Source organism: Pogoniulus pusillus, chromosome 41 (assembly GCF_015220805.1).
Source record: "Pogoniulus pusillus isolate bPogPus1 chromosome 41, bPogPus1.pri, whole genome shotgun sequence".
Taxonomy (NCBI): Eukaryota; Metazoa; Chordata; class Aves; order Piciformes; family Lybiidae; genus Pogoniulus; species Pogoniulus pusillus.
In genome coordinates, this window is record NC_087304.1 from 6,013,456 (window position 1) to 6,034,120 (window position 20,665).

Consider the following 20,665-nt stretch of genomic DNA (forward strand, 5'->3'; position numbering starts at 1 on the left):
CCATTGTCCACTTCGGAACTCCTTCGAGACCAAACTTTCCACCGTGTCTGACTCGTGTAGAGCCTCAGGTTTTGCATCTTAAGCCACGTCGATTTGATTTTTACCCCCCCCACACCCCCCTCCTTCCTTTAATCACTGCTTCAATCTGGTGCCTCGCTTTAAAACTTGTGCTTTATCAAAACACAAAAGAGTTTCTGCCTGTTGCCCACCTTATTTGTTTTAATTAGCGATCTGGTTTTAGTTTGTCCTACCACGCGGTAGTTAAAATATCTCTTAAGGCTTCAGAGTAAGCAGTTTGTTTTTTCCAGAGCCTTAAATATGGGAAGCCCAAATTAGTGCCTCCTCACTTCTTGCCTCCGAACAGTGGTCTGGTGAGAATTAGGCATAGTCACATGTCTGGATTTGGGGTTTTTTCCCCCCCCCCCCCCCCTCTTTACACACTGAAAAAGTGGTGTCAGAAGTGTTTTCGTTTTAAAGCAACCATAAAAATCGTTTATTTCGCAGCTAAGTTTTTGCAGTTCAGGTGGTTCTGCTTAAGTTTGATCATCGTGTTGGAAAGGAAAAAACCTCCAGCATGTGGGAACAGGCAAAAATCAGTTTCTCATCTGCCTTCGTGGAAGTTCCTAGGAATGGTCATTTACTGCGCATGTTAAAATAGTTATTTGAATGTGGAAATCAAACGTGAGTCTTAATTATCCCAGTACCTTTGGGAAGATCTCTGCCCTGGGAAAGCTGTTCCTAGTTGAAGCTTTGAAAGCTGCTTCTGAAGATGAGTTTTCCTTTTTTTGTTGTTGTTGCCTCGCTAGTCAAAGGCTGCTGCAGTCTTGTTTCAACCTAAAGCGATACGGAGCTGTGCTTTTCCAATGACCCCGTTTGAACAAATGGCTTTATTGAAAGCACATGAGGAGTTCAGATGGGGAATAACTGCTTTGGAACATGACCTAAAGGTTTCCCTGGTGCTGCTTAATTTTTTTTTTCCATCCCATCTAAAAAAACTCATTTTTATGAAGGGCTTTATTGCCTGGAGTTTTGCAAATGAGCAAAGTTTTAATCCTCTGCTGAAGGCTGAATGAGGCTTAAAATGTGTGAAGTTGAGAGGGGGTGTGTGAACTTGGGAGTATATTGCAGGTTTGGAATAAACACTCTTCGGTGCTGTTTGTGCTTGTTTCATGTGGTGTTTCGTTGTCAGATGGGTTACAACAATATGCCAGGAATCAATAATTCTTGGCAAAGAAAACAGTTTTTCCTCTTGTATGGTTTTTAAACACTATCCCCACCACAACCACCGTTAAGGCTACTTTATGTAAAACGTTTCCTGTGTTTGAGGCCCACAAGAGGAACAGGAAGTAAGAAAAATGCTCTGGGGTAAGTTTTGAGAGCTTGGGAAACTTGGGAGATTCCCTCCTGTTATGCTTTGCTGACAAGAAATGGTTTTTAAGGGTCTGAAATTGGGTTACCGTTGAGTATTTGTGCTGCAGAGATGTGTGCTCCGAGCCTCTTCAGTAGCTCTAATAGATTGATTATGAGTCTTCAGACTGATCTGTGCAGATGGGTTCAATTACTTCATTACTGCTAGCCTTCAAGGTGCAGCAAGAACCCATCTGTCTTGGTGACCAGGCACTGGGGGATTGTGAGCCCAGTGTGCTCCTGCAGCACTTGCTTGAAGTGGTTGGGAAGCTCTTGCATGGCTTCCTGGCAGCAGCCACTGGGGTCGGACCGAAACTCCAGCTCTAAGTGCTGGGTTATGATGACATGGCAGCTTGGCTTTGAAGAGGAAGTGTGAGGAGCTGAGCTGGCCTGTACTTGTGGTATGGCTTAAGATGGAGCTGGGGTAACACAAATGACTTCGTAAGGTTGGGCAGTGTTTGAGTCCCTAAAAAGCGCATTGTTGCAGGAGGGGAGGGAAGGGAGCAGAAGCGAGTGTGAGTTCTCCAGTGTTAAAGCACTTTGTAGGACTGTTCTTGAGTGCCTCCCACATTTAACAGTGCTGGTTTAGGAATGACTGCCCTGCCTTTTGCTTCTCTGCCACGTTTCCTGAGAGTTGCTGTAAGTCTATTAGCTGCTTTGGGATCCTGTACCCTGAGATTGTGGTCAGCGTGGAGTTGGATGGGTATGCAGCATTGCTCCTTCCACCTGAAATGATCGTCTCTGCTCTCAGTTCTCTGATGCTGCTTTGGAACGGGGCTGTAACTGAAGTGGTTAGACTTGTGCTAAGCTCTCCTTCAAGAGTAATGTGTAGTTGCAGTAATACCCTGGGAGATTACCCAGGTACAACGTGCCAAGGTGTGGGCAAGTCATTCTGATCCCATCACTGAAAGAAGCTCCTCCAAGTGCCTGTGTATTGTGTGTAATGTTTGTCTCTGTTGAGAGCTAGCATGAGTTGCTTGAGGTGCAGCTAATGCTGCTTTTCATGCTAGTTAATCAGGAATTCTCATTTTAGGAAGCTTAACAAGAATATATGGTAGAGTTTAATAAATGTGCTTACTTTCAAACCTATGCTAGGGTAAAATAAGTGGTTGGTGTGGTCTTTTCAAGTGGAAAGGAATTGATGGAGAAAGCAACAGACATACCCCAGTTTGGGAGCTGCCTGGACCTCTTCCCTGCTCTCTGCACTCCCCATGCCTTGCTGTGGGCTGGCTCCAGTGGTGGTAGTGTGTCTTGGCACTGCTGTAAGCCTGACGCTGGTTCAGCTTGGCTAAGCAGCCATCTCCAAGTGGTGTGGTGTGCTCTGTCTGTGGCACCACTGGAGCTCCATCATCAGCATCTCCTTACTGGTGTTGTGGTTTCTTTAGAATTGCATTGAGTCTTTCCAGCCTAGCAGAGGATGTTCCTTGGGACAGGAGGCTGAGAAGTGCAGAAGTGATTGTTGGTGATGGAGCTGACTCTTGACACTCTTGCTCTTGGCTTGGAGGTGGTGTTTGCATCAGGTTGCATTTTGATGAGGATTGCTGGGCTAGCTGTGGGCTTCTGGTCCTAGCCCTGCTGTGGTACCTTCACAAGAGGATCAAGCTCTGCTGTAGGCAGTGGAAGAGCTGTGTTTTTTCTGGCACTGCTGGGTCTTGGGTCTCCACCATCACCATCTAATATTTTTTCTTTATATGAACTGTCCTTGGCTCACTTGCAAAGACAACTGTGCACTTTGACTTGCTTTTTTTCTTACTACTGTAAACTATGCTGGATATTTGTGGCAAACCTATCTAACTTTTTTAATCCTTTTCTTTCTTTTTTCTACAGCATTGTCCAAGATATAACAGTTGGTACAAAGGTAGGCACTTCTCACTTTTTCTCTCTTTTTACACTGCTCAGCATCTGACCTAGTTTTAGCCTTACCAAATGTAGACCTTCAGCTTTAAAGGGTTATTTCTGGTACCATGTAGATTGGTTTTAACCAGATGGTAAATTTAGTTCCATATGCATTGAAAGCTTACTATGGCTCAGCATTTACCTCTTGACATTTGGACATTGATTATCAGCTATCAGAAAAGAACGTTATTGCATTTAGAAACAGCCCTTTCCTCTACTAAAGTGTCCAGCCATGCTTGTTACCTGTGTGCTAGACAATGCTTTTCCATGGAGAAACGTCTCTTTTCTTCTGAGAACTCTTTATTTCCTTTGTTTATGTAAATTCCTGTTCAGTTATGTCAAAAATCCTTCTGCCACATAAAAAAAGAGTATTTAGCTGTGGATTTTTATCTCTGGCAAGTACAGTAAATACGACCTTTACTCTTCTAGTCTCAGGGTTTGAAAGTGCAGACTTAGCCCCGAAACTCAAAGTGCTGACAGGAGCCTCCTTATCTGAGTAGTACTGGGGCTGCTGTCCTCACAGGAGGAACTCTGGCTGCTGCCAGATGCCCAAGAGGAAGGTGCAGAAGAGAGCAGCACCCCTTCATGTCTGAAAGGCTTTAATTTGGCTTTGTGAACACCCCAGCTAATGCTCTGGGACTGAGATTACAATAAGTTCAGCCCTGTGAGCTCTTGTGGTGAGATGGAACCTGTGTGAGTGTTGGCCCTCAAAGTAGTGATCGCACAGCTTTGTTCAGTGGGCCTGAGCTGTGTGTTAGTGTCTTACAGACTGAGGAGGAGTTGTGTGGCAGCTTGAAGTGATGCTGGGTGTGATAGGACTAGCTCAGAGCACAGCTAAGCTTTTGTGTAGTGTAAGCTTTGCTGCTGTGAGGCAGGAGCATTGGAGAGAATTTGATGCTACACTGCAAATAGGGTAACAAAATCAGTCTGTTAAACACTGCTTTAGGGCTTCTGAGAAACAAATGTATGGAGGGGCTCTAAGTAGTAGCTGGAGGGGGAAGGTTGTTCTGTCTTTTCCTCCTGTGAGAATCTGAAATTTGAGTTTACTGTGCTAGTGTCTGCTGCTGGTCGAGAACACAGTTGTGAGGAGTTAAGTTTGCCATCAGAGGCGGAGCAAGGGTGGAGTGTAGTAAGATTGGTTAATAGTGCACTTTTTACACTGGCTATAAACTAAGTCATTATGTGACCACTGCAGAGCAGTTTGATAACATCTGCCAGTAAATTCCTTACTCTAGCTAAAAGTTCTGTCAGCTGATTTTAGCAATGTGCCTTTTGCAGCTTTAGGTTTTCTGCAGCTTTAAGAAGTGTTTTTTCACGTTAACTAAATTTGACCAGGAAGCTTCTGAAGCTGTAATTGCAGTCCTCCTGCTGAATGTTGAGAAGCTGCAGGATGTGGTACTGAGTGCCTCATCCTCTCCCTGTCTGTGGGCTGATTCCAGGCCCTAGAACAGCACAGTCTGATGTCTAAAATGAGGACTGGGAGAAGCCCCATCAGAAGGCTTTTGTTCCTGCCAGGACGGGGACTGTGTGACCAGGCTCATGCTTGTTGTGCACTGGGGTGGAGGGACAAAGACATGCACCAAAATTGAGTTTTGTTGAGTCAGATGAGGCATGTTTTGAGAAAGCTGAAAATTAGTGACAGAAGCAAAAAAAAAAGTTGAATCATCTTGACAAAGGTAAGTTTTAAAGTTTTTTGCCATAGCAGTGTTACCTGATGAAGTTGTTGAATGTTGCAGTGTAGATCATGTAATAGAGGTACGTGCTTGAGTGCTGTGGTGTAAGATATTACTCATGTCTTGGATTTGCTTAGGTAAGTTAGAAATCCTGTCTGTGCACAGCTGGAAGCAAAGCAAAGGCTTCTCTTGTGCCTCATCCCTCTACGTGGCTGTGTGCAGGTCAGCTGCGTCCAGACAGCTTCCTCAGGCAGCTTCCCCATGCTCTGCTGCTTCAGTGCTGCTTAAGCTCCTCTGACCGCAGGGCTTCTACAGGAAGAGAGGTGCAGGCATCTCCATTTCAAAAAGCTGTGTAACCAAATGATTGATTGAACACTTCTAAACATCCCTCTGTGATTATGTGAAACCTCATCAGCTGCAGCTCTTCTTAGACTCCACTTCAGTCCACCCTCCTTGGCTTTGCTGGGACTGCAGAAGGAGGTTTCTGTATCGTCACAGAAGTGTTTCAGGGTTGTCTTGGCAGAACTAATGCCACTGACAGAGCTCTGTTCATCCATCAGCACTTCTGTGAGCCCTGGAGGGTTACTGGAACTGCTTCAAGGATTAACTGATCCCCTCCTTCAGAAGCAGGTGTTCTTTAATTGTTTGATAACCTAAAGTGGTGCTGTGGAACTGCAGATTTGTCATCATCTGACTTTACAAAATGTGTTCATGGACACAGGGTTCAAGTGAAGATAGGACTGCTTTGCTCTGGTGTCCATGCTGGGAGCTTGATCACTCAGCATCTAAATAAGACAGGAAAATTTGAGCTGGAAAACCTTTGAGGTATAAAGTTAGTAATTCTTCTGTACCAAGAAGGCAGGAATGGTTGCCCCACCAAGTTGAAGGTGTTGGAAGATTGCAGTCCTCAAATGGTGTCAGGTCTTGCGGTACTTTAGATGTGTTCCTAGGACACCAGTCAGCCTTTTTGATGTCCTGCAGTCATCAATGTCCCAACATTGGAGAATCTTCTGACCAGGAGAGCAAGTGCCTGCAGCTTGGAACACTGCTGAGCTGATTGTCAGAGGTAACTCAGGGTGGCCTTCTGCTTGCTGTAAATGTTCCTGGTTGCTAAGTTCAACTGTGGAATTGAGGAATCTGAAGCCACATTCCAGTTTGTTCTGCTTCATTGTTTTAAAGGGCAGGGTGCTGGCACCTTTTTTAGCATTTTCTCACATCCTTAGTTTACATGTTAAGGGTGCTCACACTCATTTCTATTCATCTTTCTGAGATCTTGGCTGAATTTGGGTTCTGTGTTCAGGGCTTACTGCTTGAGCACTCCTCTGTCTGATGGTCTTGCTGGTCATCAGGTTGGTAGTCGTCGGAGCCATTCCTGGGCCTCACATTTAGCCTTGTCCTTAGTTTCTTGGATCTGAAGTGTGTGAATTTGTTTAGGAAGCTCAGTACAGTTCTGGTCTGGAACTCTTGATGCACAGCCTCTGGAATGTCTTGCAGATGAGAAACACATTTAGACTTAGTTTCATAGCTGTCTGAAAAGGAAGTATGGCCTTAAGATGGAGGCACTGCATTGAACTCTGAGGTACTGGGTCTGACCCCTGCAGTTGCCTCCTAAGTATTTTGATCAAGATCACTATTGCTTTCATTTGCCTTGATATCACTGTCTCTTCAGGCTCTAACGGGCCCTGAGCAGGACTGACTAGAACAACCATGAACTTTGTGGCATTACTCCTTTAAGTGAAAATGGATTTCAGTGATTGAAAATAGACTCAGAATAATGTAGGTGCTGCATAGTCTGGTGGTTTCCTGGAGAAGTTTGAGCTCTTCTCCAGAGGTTATGCTTCTGTGGCATTGGAAAAGTTAATTTTTGAAACCAGGGTTTGCTGGAGTGTGGTACAGGCTGACTGCATAGAAGTGATTTGTGATCAAGCCAGGATCTTTGCCATGGGAACAGTAATTATGGCTTCAGGCAGCAGGCCAAGAATGTTGTGAGGAAATTCCAGTCCCCTCCTATGGCTTTAGTTAGAGGCTGCAACAAGCTGGCTCTTGTGGCCTCTCCAGCAGGCATGATCACACATGTCAGCCACATGTAGTGAAGGGCATGGGTGCTGGGTGGTGCTGGCTAGGTTTGTTGGGCAGCTCTATCTGTGCTGTTGCTCACAGAGTTTGTGCACCTGGGTCTTGCAGCTTATGGATACCTGTCCCTCACTGGTCACCCCTCTGAAGGTTCCCAATGCTGCTTATGTCTGTAGTGAGTTGAGCAGCACTGTGAGCTGTTTGTTGAAGCTCCGGTGCCAAACAAGATTCTGCCACAGGCTTCTCAGCTGTTAGAGCTGCCTAAAGCAATTTCTCCATCACACCTAAACAACTTTTTTTCTGTGGAAGCTGACTGAAACCACTTCAGTTGGAAAGAAAACAGACTATGACTTCTTGTGGACAAAAAAGAAATTGAATGAGACTTTATAGCAAGTAATCAGTTAATAAAGTGGTTGCAGAAAAAATCAGCCAAGGTGAAAAGAAGATTAAAAAATACCCAGGGAACTATTTCACAGATGAATTTATTCAGCTTTATCTTTTCAATCACACAAATTTAAGGATAGATTCCAGTGTTAGCATCACCACCATCTGCTTCAGGTATCTTCAGACCAGAAAGTGTTGACGTTTTGGTGCCATGTTTTGTCATCTCAGTAGTGAGATGAGTGGTGTTTGATGGCCTTTCTGGGTGGCTCTGGTGTAGCTGTCTTCCAGGCTTGATAGGAAAACATGCTGAATACTCTGCTTAGTTCAGCAAGTGTGTTTTGGTAATCCCACTGTGGTGATTGCTTGGTGTTTGCCAAAGCAGATTGTAATTATTACACAACTGCAATTTAGAGGAGATTGAATTAGTGTGGAGTTCCTTCTAAACCTGCCTGTTCAATTTGCCCCTTTTCACAGATTGGGGCACAAAATGTTCTCTCATAGATTCCCAACGTGACTTACCCAGCAGGATTTACCCATTGCTTTTGTGTGGAGCTTCACCGGGGCCCAGTCTGCTCCACTGCAGTGAGTTTAAAAGCTCAAGGTTGACTACTGGTTAAGCTCCCGAGTCGGAGCAGTCTATCATAAAGCTTGGGTGTGTGCTGCCCTACAAAGCCAGAATGACTGCATTACTGCTGCTGCGAGTTGAGGAGTTTTGGGCTATTCAACGTGGCCACACCTTCTGTTTGCTCAAAGGGCAGGTTTGTTTCACAGGATGTCTCCATAGTAGCAAAGACCGAGTGAGAAAAGCCAGGGAGGGGCTGGTGAGACGAGTGGGCTGCAGATCCGGCTCTGTGCTGGGGCTGGTGTGTGCCTCAGCTCCTGATTGTTGCAAAATCTCAGGTCAGGCTGTGGGAGACATTGTTTTAATCAGAATGGTAAGGGCTGGAAGTGACCTTTGGAGATCTAGTCCAACCTCTCTGCCAAGAGAAAGTCACACAGAAATGAGCAAGTCCAGGCAGGATTTGAATGTCTCCAGAGATGGAGACTCCCCCACCTCTTTGGGCAGCCTGTTTCAGTGCTTTGTCACTCTTGAAGTTCTTCCTGATGTTCAGATGGAACTGCTTATGTTCATGTTTGTGCCTCTTGTCCCTGGACACCACTGAAAAAAGTCTTCCCTTGTTCTCCAATGCAGTACTTCAGTTTCTGGTGTCTCTGGGAGCTCAGAAACCTGTCTGCATGGAGTAGAAATGATACCAGTCCTTGAGGCAGTACCTGTGTTAATGTGTTTGTGTCAGAGTTGTCCTCAGCATTGACTTCTTTGCAATGCTCTGACCAACTAGCCTGGTTTCAAAGATGCTGAAAGTGTGTGTGTGTGTCCAGGAACCTTAGTGGGAAATTTACTGTGCTGGCTCTTCTGTAAAGATACTGGTTTAAATCTTCACCAGCAAATAAAAAAGCCCTGAGTGTGTTGTCTCACCCCAGCTGAACAGATCATAGCCTAACTCATGCATGCTGAGCCAGACAGGCAAGCCAGTGCCTCCCCCCAAGATTCATTGTGTTCATCTAATGTGCAGGTAAATGATCCAGGGGAGCAATAAGCATTTTGGGGATCTAAGTTTATTTCTCCTCCCTCACTTTTGGTTCTGATCAGATGATAAATTGTGTCGTCGAGGGTGTAGTGAGCAGCACAGAGTTTGTGGCTGCTGCTTGCAGCCTGGTGGAACAGCAGTGTCACTCTGTGCCTGACAGCCACTTTGGAGGCTGCACACCTCGGGGTCTTGAAGTTCTGCATTGATTTTCCCACCTTTACTACGCCTGATGAGGGAGACAGTTGTGTCCTGAAGGGTTGCTTTGACCAAAAAAGTGAACTTGGCATTTCTTTGTGACCCAAATTGCAGCGTTTTTTTTCCTCACTGCTCTACCTTTAAATGATTGCAGAGTGCAGGAGGGAGAGGCACATGGAGGTAACATGAGAAACCCCTGCTGGAGCTGAATCTTTTGTGGAAGACAAAGGAAAACTGGCATCCTTCTTAGTAGTTTAAATTTAGTTCATTCCTCTTGAGTCTCTCAGCAAAAAATGCTGGAATATAGCATGTGTGGATGATGATGTCATCAGACTGGATTTTGCTTAGTTTCTTCACAGTGGCTTGAGCTGTGAAGTGAAGTATCTGAACGTTTTTCTGCTCCTCTGGGATGACCTCACATGGAACCCTTGAAGCATGCATGCCTCAGAGGCACTCCTCTCTTTCTGTGCTCAAAGACTTTTTTGCTGCTTTGATCAGAGTGAAGTTTGTGTGAGCTTCTCAATGATTTGCCTGTCACTTTGTCTGCAAAATACCATATTGGGCTTTTACTAGGTCCAAACTCTTGACAAATGTAGGGGAGGTGAAGGAGCAGAAAGAGACACTTGCATATTTTGGCCAGGGAGTTACAGGACTTCTGACAGTTTTTATCTGAATTTAAGCAGACCAAGGGCTCCTGACAGCTCAGATTTCTTGTGTTTTGCTTTCAGCTCTGGTACCTGCTTGGTGCGTGTTGGACTTCTGATTCTATCCCTTCTGTCATAAGGAGGGCTACTGCAATCCTTAGCCTGGTTACTAATTGAGTAGTGTAAGATGTTGTGTATCCAAAGGCAGAGATCACTGCTGCTGTGTAGGAGTTCCTCAGTGAGATGGGAAAGTGGAGTGTTGTAAACTTTAGGCTTGGCCAATCCAAAGCTTGCTGGCCTTTGTAGTCATCATCCTTGTCCTTCCAGTGCTCCCTGTCTTGCTGTTGCTTTAATTTTACTTTCTGCCTCTAACGTCTTGCTTTCTGGAAGTGGATTAATATCACTGGTTTGTCTTGATGAATGTGTTTGTGCTTGCTCAGATGTATTTTGTTCTTAGCCTTTTGCATAGGCAGCATGCAGTTGATTATTGTCATCCATTTAGCACTGACTGGATCTTTACTATATAAATGATGATATAAGAGAGATGAGAATGTCTGTAGTACTTGGTCAGATGCTGGAGCAGGCTGCCCAGGGAGGTGGTGGAGTCACCATCCACGGAGGTGATTAAAAAAAGAGGATGTGTGGCACTTTGGGACAGGGTCTTGTAGTTATGGAGGTGTCAGGTAGAAGATTGGACTTGATCTTAAAGTCTTTTCCAACCTTAATGAATCATTGATACTTTGAGGTGTGCTGGTAGATGCTGAGACTTTGGCTTCATCCCAAAGTATGGTAAAGTTCAGGTGAGGTCCTGGTGCCAGACAATTTCTAGTTTTGCTGCGACTTAACAGCTGCGTTTTGGCTGAAGCATTGAGAGCAGGAGCACGTGGCTGGTGGAGTCGGTTAATGCAGCAGAGCTGCTGTAACCAAGAGCCTGGCAGACAAAGGAAGGCTGCTGCCATAGCAACACTCCCAGGTCATGCTTCACCTGGTAGCAGTCTGTGTACAGAGGTGAAGTTGGTGGTGGAACAACTCATCCTGGTTTAGGTGAGATCAGATGGCGGAACTTCAGCGGCCTGAGTTTGCTGTAAACAGGAAAAGGAGGTTTGTTAGTTCAGATGAAAAGTTTGCTGTAGAGCAGTGTTGTTGCCAGCAGTCTGTGGCTTCTGCTGATCTGGTCATAAAAATACCAGCTGCAAAAGAATTAGCAAACCAGAAATGTCACCAGGAATTAATGCCTCTTGTGAGCATCTGGACCTGAACTCCAGATCTGAAGAGGCTGTGGCTTGAGCAAAGCCCTGTGCAGCTGGGCCTGCCCCTGATGAATCATAGGATCACAGAATGGTTTGGATTGGAAGGGACCTTTAAAGATTATCTACTTCCAACCACCCCCACGCCCTGCTACCATGGGCAGGGACACCTCCCACTAGACCAGGTTGCTCAAGGTTCTATCCAACCTGACCTTGAACTCCTCTAGGAAGGCAAAAAAGCAGTGGTGGTGTGGGGTGTTGCTGGCATGCACTGAGCACCCAGACAGCTCTTTGCTGTTGGGTTGGTTTAGGTTTACATTTAGTGCAGTACTTCAGAATCACTAACTTTTGCACTGGCTTTTCCAGGATAATTCAGAATATCCATTGGATTTGGTGTGGGTAGGGCACTCTGCTAAACGTTTCTCAACAGCTTGGCCTCTTGGTTCCTCTGACTCTACCAAACTGGATACTTGGTGTGGAGCATTTGACCCTCCACATCGTTGTGAAGCTTATGAATAGCTTTTGTGTCTTTTTCTGTACATTGGAGCCTGGAAGGAGCTGATGATATGAGGACAGGTGGCTGCTAGAGGCTTCTTTTGGGGCTGCCTGTAGGAGTGTGAACTGGGGACTTGCTCCTGTTATGTGTGCCTTTTTGGTTCACCCTAAAGACCAGCCAGCATTAAGCATCTCTTTACAATGCTAGGACAAGGAGCAGTGGCTTTGAGCTGGAAGAGCTCAGTTGCAGCTGAAGTTTCTTGAGAGTGAGGGTGAGGAGATGCTGGCATGGATTGCCCAGGGAGACTGTGGCTGCCCCCTCCCTGGAGCTGTTCAGGGCCAGATTGGATGCGGCCTTGAGCAACCTGGACTGGTGGGAGGTGTCCTTGCCCATTGCACAGGGTTTGGAACAAGATGATCTTCAAGATCCCTTCCAACCCATAAAAATCATCCTGTGATCTCTTGTGGAGATCAGCTCCAGCAGCAAAAGCAGGAGGAAAAACAAATGGTGGTGAAAAGTTTTTGTTACTGAAACTCCTGCTGCTGTGGGAACTGTGCCAGCAGTGCCCATACCCCTGGCAGGGTTTCAGCACCATGTGTTAGATGTGCTGCTCGTAGGAGTGCACCCTGAAACCTCTTCTAAAGGGAGCCTGTGAGGAATAATTTTAGTCTAACAGCACAATCCTCTGTCTGTAGCCTTCCCTGTGTAGAGAAAAGACCTGGGAATAATTGCAATTTTCGAACTGCTGCAGCTTCCCCTCTTGGTTTGCACATGCTTCCAGCTGGGAAGCTTACAAATTGCCTGCTGCTGCTTTTGATGTCAAACAATCGTCCCCCTCTGCCTCCTGGCTCTGGTCTCAACGGGCAGTTAGACGTCTCCAAGATAAGAAGGGAGTGTATTGGAGATTGCTCTTTCGTTAAAGCAGCAGGGACATGTGGAAAGCAGCAGCAGTGAGCATTCCTTGTTCAAGTGCACTGCAAATAAAGTCTCAAATATGCGAGAAAATGTTTATTTTCAACAAACCATTAGGAAAATTCAATTCAGGGAATTTAAACTCTTTTCCATGATAGTATAAATGTTAGTTTTTCCAGTTTATAGTTTCCTAGTGTTGCTTCCCTGAGTGGCTTATTCTGATGTTTCCGTGATGAATTGCATGGGCTGCCAGAGTTTGTACAAGGCTACCAAGATTGGGTATCATCAGGAGTTTCCAAGCTGTTAATGAGTAGCATCCTCCAGAAGTTCAATGGAAGGGGTCTGGTGAGGCTAGTAAATGTTTACCTGTGTCACTGGGGCTGTTTGCTGCTTGTCTGTAGCTGCCAGTTGCTGCCCAGTTGATACAAAGTGAAGATGCATTTGTGGTGTTCCCAGCAGCTCAGGCACAGCAGCGTTGGTACAGCAAATTGGTGGGATTTTAGCCTTGGAATGATGCATTGCTTTGAGTCATCAAAAGGATGGGATCCCAGCCTAACAGCTTCCCTGACCAGTTGCCTCTCACTCTGCTTGGGAATCCCAGTGCTAATTAGAAGAGCTGTTAAAAGGCTTATTCCCAATTACTGCACCATGTCAGAAGGAGGAGACCTTGCTGGGTGCCCTCAGTCTTTGTGGGACCTGGGCAGTGCTTGCAGGTGACCAGCACACGACAGTTTTGGGAACCTGCCCTAATTTCTTCTATTCAGGACATCAAAGTGCTTGAGCCTGTCTTTGAAGAGCTGGCAGTGAGTAGTCAAACAAGAAATTCAAGATTTGAGGGGGGAAAGGAAAAACCAGAACTGTCTGTAATTCAGTGTTCTGGGGCTCTGTGACCTACTTTCCTGAGCTGTGTACTGGGGAGGTGAGCAGAGAGCTTGTGGTGTTGCCCAGATACTGTTTCTGCAGGTGCCCCCAGATATAGGGCATGGTGGGAGGGGTGGTGGTGAGTGTCTGGTGGCCAGCGTGGAGCAGAGTGTGTGCATCTGTTGAGTTGGGTGGGAGGCAGCCAGCCAGAGATGAGCTCTGCTCTTTTTGCTGTTGATGAAAGATTTTCAGTGTGGCATTTCTTTGTAAGAGTCACGTAGAAAACAGTGAGAAAGTGCTTTCATGTGTTGGGTCTGATTGTTTGCTCACAGTTTGCAGTGGGATTTGAGGTCTTCTAAGGACCAGCTTGGTTTAGAATTTTTTTTGTCAAATGTTTTTCCTCCTCTATAAAAGCTGAAAGGCACAGAGCAGCAGTAAGGGAAATGAGAGGATCTGGGGCACTCTGGGCTACTCTCAGCTCTGTTTTCAAAACTGTGTTGATTCCTATGTAGAAGGACCAGTGTGAAGGGCAGCAGAGGATGGGATTACAAAGGCTTTGGAGCTGTGGTACTCGTGTTTCTCTGCTTAAGAATGCCTGTCCGTCCTTGTGCTCACTGAGGCTTTGGTACTGTTGTCCTAGGAGCTGTTCTGAGGATTGTGGCTAGAACACAACACATCAGTGATTAGACTGCTTTGTACTAGAATCCAGATTACTATAGGTGGCCCTATTTCTGCTGTTGAATTTGAGAGCAGCTTTCTTTAGTAGCTTAGCTTTCCTGCTCTGCCTCATTTCTCTTCTCTTTTTTGGAGGGAATTGGAGAGGAGGGGAAGAGATCCACTTCTTTCAGATCTCAGTTTCTCAAACTTACATCTTCTGCTTGTAGCTGCAGGTTCACATCTTTGGTTCATAATTGCCAAAGTTGTATGCTAACAGATGTGGCCAGCTTCTGAGAACTTGTCTTTTGCCTAACACTTTTTCCTCGTAGCTCCCAGTAGAATAGTCTTGGTGCTCCTGAGAAATGCCAGGAGCTGCTTTGCTCTTCCTGATCAGCTCCAGAGTTTTAGCTTAACCAAAAAGAACAAAAAAATCTTGTCTGCTGTGAGCAGTCAGAAATCTGTTTGGATACAACAGGTGGCTGTCTGAAGGCAATGCTGTACTTGGTGACTTCAGACAGCTCAGCAGTGGTCTAGCTCCTAAGATCCCTACAGCTTAGCTTGAAAGAGATACTGGATATTGCTACTCAGTTACTAAACTGGATCTCACTTAATGCTTAATTTATGGAGGTGAGGTTCACTGCTCATTGTCAGTATGTTTTCACTTATGCTTCTATTCAGCTTCTGTCCAGCTTGATCTCAATTGTTCTGCTTTTAGGAGTACCTGAGTTCAGTAAAAATGCTGTCAGTTTACCTCTCCTCTTTTCTTTTCCAGCGGCGGGGATCTGAGGAGCTTTTCACTACTTGTGTTACTAACGGACCTTTTATCATGAGCAACAACCCTTCTTCTGCAGGTAATATTGCCTATCAACAAGAATAGCAATTCCTAAGCGTTGCAGATACTCAGAGGAGGTCTGTGTTTTCCCTAGACTTCATTTTAAAGTCACTTTAGTAGGCTTTGGCAGGACTGTACTGAATAGATTCATAGATTGCATTGGGTTGAGAGGGACCCTCAAAGGTCATCTTGTCCAACCCCCTTGCAGTGAGCAGGGACATACCCAACTAGATCAGGCTGAATAATGATAAACCTCTTTAAAAGACTATTGGACTGTAACCAGTTGCTGCAGAACAGTTGCTATATGATTTTTACAGGGTTTACTATCAACAGCTATACTTAAAACAGTTGATTTCATGTAGGGTTGTTTTGACTCTGTGCAGTGGTTTGCTGCTGAGTAATCCCACCCAAGACTGTCCTTGGGGTGCTCAGCTCAGATTTGTGCCCTCTGTGCTTGTCATGGCCTTGAATTGTCTTGCTCTGAGCTCCTGTTGTCCTTCAAGTCCCTTCATGTTCCTCCTGCAGCCACTCTGCCAGGCTGTGTCAGCTCCTGTCTTTGCCATATCTGTAATCCAGCTGATTACATTTTGGTTCATATTTGATTTAATATCACTTTAAGATGTCCTCTTCGAATGTTGCAAAGATGCCAAGTTGAGGTGAAAGGGAACAAAGCAGCACTCTAGAATTAGTGTAGGCTGAGACCTACACGAGGTAGACATGGGTGGGCAGCGTTCTGAAATGACTAGAGGAGGGTTGGTTCCATTGCCGTGGTGTTTGTCTGCGTCACGTCCTGCAACTTGGGAGAAAAGAGAGTCCAACCACGTGTCTGGCACACCCTGGTTAGATGAGACTGGTATCTCTGGGTAATAAAGAGCAGTAACTGGATGGGGAGCACGAGCTGGATGTCAGAAGTGTTACTATGTTCTGCCCAAGCCTCTCCACTGAGCAGTAACTCTTGCTTTTCACAGCTAATGGAAACGACAGCAAGAAATTCAAAGGTGACAATCGAAGTGCTGGGGTCCCATCCCGAGTAATCCACGTCCGGAAGCTCCCCAGTGATGTCACGGAGGCAGAGGTCATATCTTTGGGCTTACCTTTTGGCAAGGTCACCAATCTTCTAATGTTGAAAGGCAAAAACCAGGTATTATCTCTGTTCATTAAAGGCAGAGCTTGTGTTGATAGCTTGTCACCTGTAAACCAGATCCAAGTTGTTTAAACAACTGTTGTGTGTTAGGAGCTAATCACTTCTGCATGCTATGATTTTACTTTTCCATGGTTATCCCATGAGCTGTAAAAAATACTATTTTCAGGCTGTAGAAGGAGTTAAGTCCATAATTACAGGTTGTCACTTATAATGAGCATTATACCTCGTTGTCAAATTACAGAGCAGGTGAATTGTTTGGACGGCAGTGCCATGCGTTGGCCTTTTTCACTCGAGCCAGCCTGCCAGTTGAGTAACCACCAGTGCAACTTTGCATGGTCAGGACACCTTTCCTGGTAGAAGAAAATGAGCTGGGTAAAGCTTGAAACACTCTTGGGTAATGCAGGTGGCGTGCACTAATTTGGTAACTAAAATTGTCTTACAAATTAAGGAGTAAAAAAGCAAGGCAACTTTAATCATCGCTTGAAAGACTTTGTCTTTAATCTTAATTATGGGAATGTGCCTCTGCTGTATTGCATGGTGGCATTTACGTGCAAGTGCTTAAGATAATGGCTGGTTTGCAATCCCTGACGTGTGTGTTTTGAAGTGGAGAAGACCATAAAGGTATGGGCAATGAGTGGGCTCATTGCTCTGTAGAGACCTGTGGGAAGTTGCTTAAGATAAATATGGGGGATGGGAATGATTTGGTGTATTTTTGTGCTCTTGCGGATACTTCTGTTGCTGGCTTCTTAAATACATATAGCCTGGAGATGTAAAATGTTTCAGTCTCATTTTAACATTAGCTCAGTCTGGACAGTGAAGATCCTCATTTGTCCAAAGAATGCATCAGGTTGGAAGGGACCCTCAAAGGCCATCTTGTCCAACCCTCCCTGCAGTGAGCAGGGGCATCTCCATCTAGGTCCAGTTCTACATACAGCTGGTTCTTAAATCATTCTGTCTGCAAAAACTTGCATGTAAGCACAGTTGTGCAAATCCAATCCAGTTACAGTTCAACTGGAGGTTCTTCCTGAAGGTCTGAACTGTGTGATGCTGTTGCTGAGTGTTGCTGCTGTCTCCTGGTGTGGGCCCCTTTGATCATGTGTTGGGTTTAACTTCTGTGCAGGCTTTCATAGAGATGAACACAGAGGAGTCAGCCAACACCATGGTCAACTACTACACCACTGTCACTCCAGTCCTCCGCAGCCAGCCCATCTACATCCAGTTCTCCAACCACAAGGAGCTCAAGACAGACAGCTCTCCCAACCAAGCAGTTAGTTTTCATTCTTTTATGTTGTAGTGCTGGTGAGAGGGACAAGAATTCTCTGCTGATGGTTTGATTTATGCTGCTGTTAAAGGCCTGGGAGGGTTCTGAGATTAACTGTGGAAGTGCTGAATGGAGCACACGAGCCCTTGGAAGGAGGTCTCCTGTGACAGCTTTTATCTAAAGCTTCAGCAGATTAAATGAGCTGCTGAAACTGCTGCAGTGTCTGGGGAAGGGTAGAGTGGACAGGAGGTGGTGAGGTCCTCAGATAGAGACTTAGCTCTGCTGCCCTAGGACCTTTGATTCTAATGTTTGAAGGATTTCTATGAAATGGGACTCTGATGGGGCAGTCCTCACCTTCAGTGGAGCCCAGTCTGCCCCTGATGAGCTCTGAGGTGAGCAGCACATGGCAATGCCTAGGGCTTATCTAGAGTTCCTGTGCAAGACACAGTAAAATTCCCCTTTTCAGCTCTTCCTGGCAGCCTTTTAGGACAGGAGCAGTGGGAAGAACTTGAAGTTACCTGTTTCCCCTTATTAAGGGAGGCTGCCAATTGTGTCCAGTAACCTCCTCTCACTTTTCAGACTATGTGATCAGAGCATCTGATACTGTGTGGGTGCAGAACTGCAGGTGCTGATTCCCTCTAACAAAGGCAGCCCCTAACACACAGCAGTGTTGTGTGCATGAGGGGAAGAGCCTCAAGTCCTCTCTTCCACTCATACCACAGAATTGTCAGGATTGGAAGGGACCTCAAAGATCATCCAGTTCCAACCCCCCTGCCATGGGCAGGGACATGTCACACTAGATCAGGTTGCTCAGAGTTCCATCCAGCCTGGCATCTCTGTGTCAGTTGTACTTTCAGCTCTCCATTCCAACAGGCTCTGGCCTACTGGAGATGGTTCACCCCAAAGAGCTCTGCTTTTCCTTTTCTGTAGACAGAGGAATCCCACTGCACCTGTAGATGTTAAGCAAGATTCCAGCAGTAGCATAAATACTTGGTTTGTTTTTTGGCTGGTTGGGGTGGGCTGTGTTGTCCCTGGTGCAAGGAGCAGCAACTTGCTCTGTTGTGCTCACTGAGATTGTTTGCTGATAGTCAGCTGAGAGAAGCTGGCTCTGTTTCTGCAAGCAGAAGTGTGTATCTCATGGCACCTTTTGGTTCTGCAGCGTGCCCAGGCAGCTCTGCAAGCTGTGAATTCTGTCCAGGCTGGAAACCTGGCCCTGGCAGCTCCTGCTGCTGCCGTGGATGCAGCAATGGCAATGGCTGGCCAGAGCCCTGTCCTGAGGATCATTGTGGAGAATCTCTTCTATCCTGTCACTCTAGATGTTCTGCATCAGGTAAAACCATCTTGCCATAAGACTGAAGTATGGCAAATTGTTGCATTTGCAATGTCCTTGTTCTAGCAGTGTGTGATTTCTTTTTGTTCTGGTTTGTGTAATTCAAGTTCTGACCATAGCTGTCAAATGTCTTCTTTCTGGAGACCCAGACACCTACACAAGATTCTGCTGGTTTTAATCCCAGTCTGGCCAGGCTTCAGTATCTCTAGTTGGACATGATATTAAAGGCTTATCTCCAGCCTTAAATGATTCTGATTCTAGAGATTTTGATTGCTGGCCTATTTTAATCTGATTGCAGCCTGGTGCAATGCAGGGGCCAAATATGTATGTTCTCAAGACAGCTCTTCCAGCTCCTTTTAGGCTTTAGCAGAAAGAGCTGCCATGTTGTCCTTGTGTGAGAGGTAGGGGTAAACCATGCAGTGCCTGGGAGTCCTGTGGGCAGCAGCCTGTTTGGAAAGTTCCTGCTGTGGTTGCTTAACTTAATCTTCGTGTTTCAAATGCAAGCTTGGCTGTGTTTGAGAGTCCTTGAAATTCTTGGAGACGTTCCAGGTTGTGAAGGTGCATGTGAATCTTCCTGGGTAAGAACTCAGAGCAAAACCAAGCCCTTATTCAGGGGCAGTTCAACTCCCACTGATGCTTTTTCTAGCCTGATGCCACTGATACAAATTAACAAACACCCAGTCTGGTAGTTTAAAACGTTACAGTTTTGAGTTGGAAAGAGAACACGGTAAAGGATGACTTTGTTGTTTCCACTTCTTATGCTAGAGATCAGTGTGGAGTTGACTTGATGGAGGTGAGCTGAGATCTACAAACATTCTTTTTCAGATTTTTTCCAAGTTTGGAACAGTCTTGAAAATAATCACGTTCACAAAGAACAACCAGTTCCAGGCTCTGTTACAATATGCTGACCCAGTGAGCGCTCAGCACGCCAAGCTGGTGAGTAAACACCTGAATTGCTTCAATTTTTAGCTTGTTTTTCATCTAAGATCAGTGTTAAAAGTAGCATTCAGAGGTTTGGTGGTGTTAGGATTTAGTGAGCATCGCCCTAATAGCAGAGGACAGGTGTGTGGAGTTAAAATGGAGCTTAAAATGTATGAGCAGAGTGCAACAAAAATGCATCTTTAAAGTGTACTGATGTGGGACTGCTTTGCTGGGACCTTCAGGGTGAAGGTTGGACTTGATCTTAAAGGTCTCTTCCATTTGAAATGATCATGAGAGGGAGTCAAGGGGTGAAGCAAGGCAGTGCTGGCCCCGTGTAGCCAGCCTGTCTGCAGAGGGCACACTGGCTTGTGCCACTGGGGAAGTCCTGCTGTGTCCTGGGTGTGAATGCATCTTGGGTTAAGGAGGCTTTGTTTCTCTGCAGTCCCTCGATGGGCAGAACATCTACAACGCCTCCTGCACACTGCGCATCGATTTCTCCAAGCTCACGAGTCTCAATGTCAAGTACAATAATGATAAGAGCAGAGATTACACCCGACCAGACCTTCCTTCTGGGGATAGCCACCCCTCCCTTGATCAGACCATGGCAGCTGCTTTTGGTGAGAACTCTTGTTGAAGTGGGAGCAGGACTGTAACTGCTGGGTGTGTCAGCTGGGGAAAGGAAGGGGCCCTAACCTCACTGTATTGGGTCAGACAGTCTTGGAATACTGTGTGACTAACCAGGTAAATCTGGGAGCTGCTCAGTGCAAAGTAGTAGTAGGAACACGCGGATGTGGGTGCTTGCTGTTGCTTTGGAAGCTCTTCTCCCTCTGGGCGAAGGCTGTGAAAGGCTCTCCAGCTGTCTGTGCTTCGAGTGCCATCTGCTGTTTTGCCTGCAGCGTGGACTCGGATAACTTGGGGTGGTGTAACCTGTGTTTCACGAACTCCCGTTGTGGTGAAGCAGTTAGAAGAGTAGCCAGCTTGTGTTCTGCACAGCAGCTGTATTCCAAGGGCTGTTTGGGAACAGCAGAGTTGTAGGAGGAATGTTTTTTTTTGTAACCTCTTGAAGCTCAGTGTTGCAATTAGAGGCATTTTTGAATTGCTGTTTATGTTTTAGGATTTAGCTTTCAACTAAGTGCTTATATT

General features: G+C 45.8%; 1 protein-coding gene across 5 annotated transcripts in view; it reads left to right on the top strand.

Annotated features, from left to right (window-relative positions):
- PTBP1 (polypyrimidine tract binding protein 1) overlaps positions 1–20,665 on the top strand; it is a 32,642-nt gene that overhangs the window by 963 nt on the left and 11,014 nt on the right. For 4 of the 5 annotated variants that reach the window (XM_064174947.1, XM_064174948.1, XM_064174949.1 and 1 more), the window contains exons 2-8: positions 3,235–3,265; positions 14,807–14,885; positions 15,835–16,007; positions 17,131–17,277; positions 18,431–18,601; positions 19,427–19,537; positions 19,965–20,139. In XM_064174947.1, coding sequence (XP_064031017.1) covers positions 3,235–3,265; positions 14,807–14,885; positions 15,835–16,007; positions 17,131–17,277; positions 18,431–18,601; positions 19,427–19,537; positions 19,965–20,139 — 887 coding nt within the window. The remainder of the gene's footprint in view (positions 1–3,234; positions 3,266–14,806; positions 14,886–15,834; positions 16,008–17,130; positions 17,278–18,430; positions 18,602–19,426; positions 19,538–19,964; positions 20,140–20,665) is intronic. The other variant, XM_064174951.1, reaches the window with a different exon arrangement.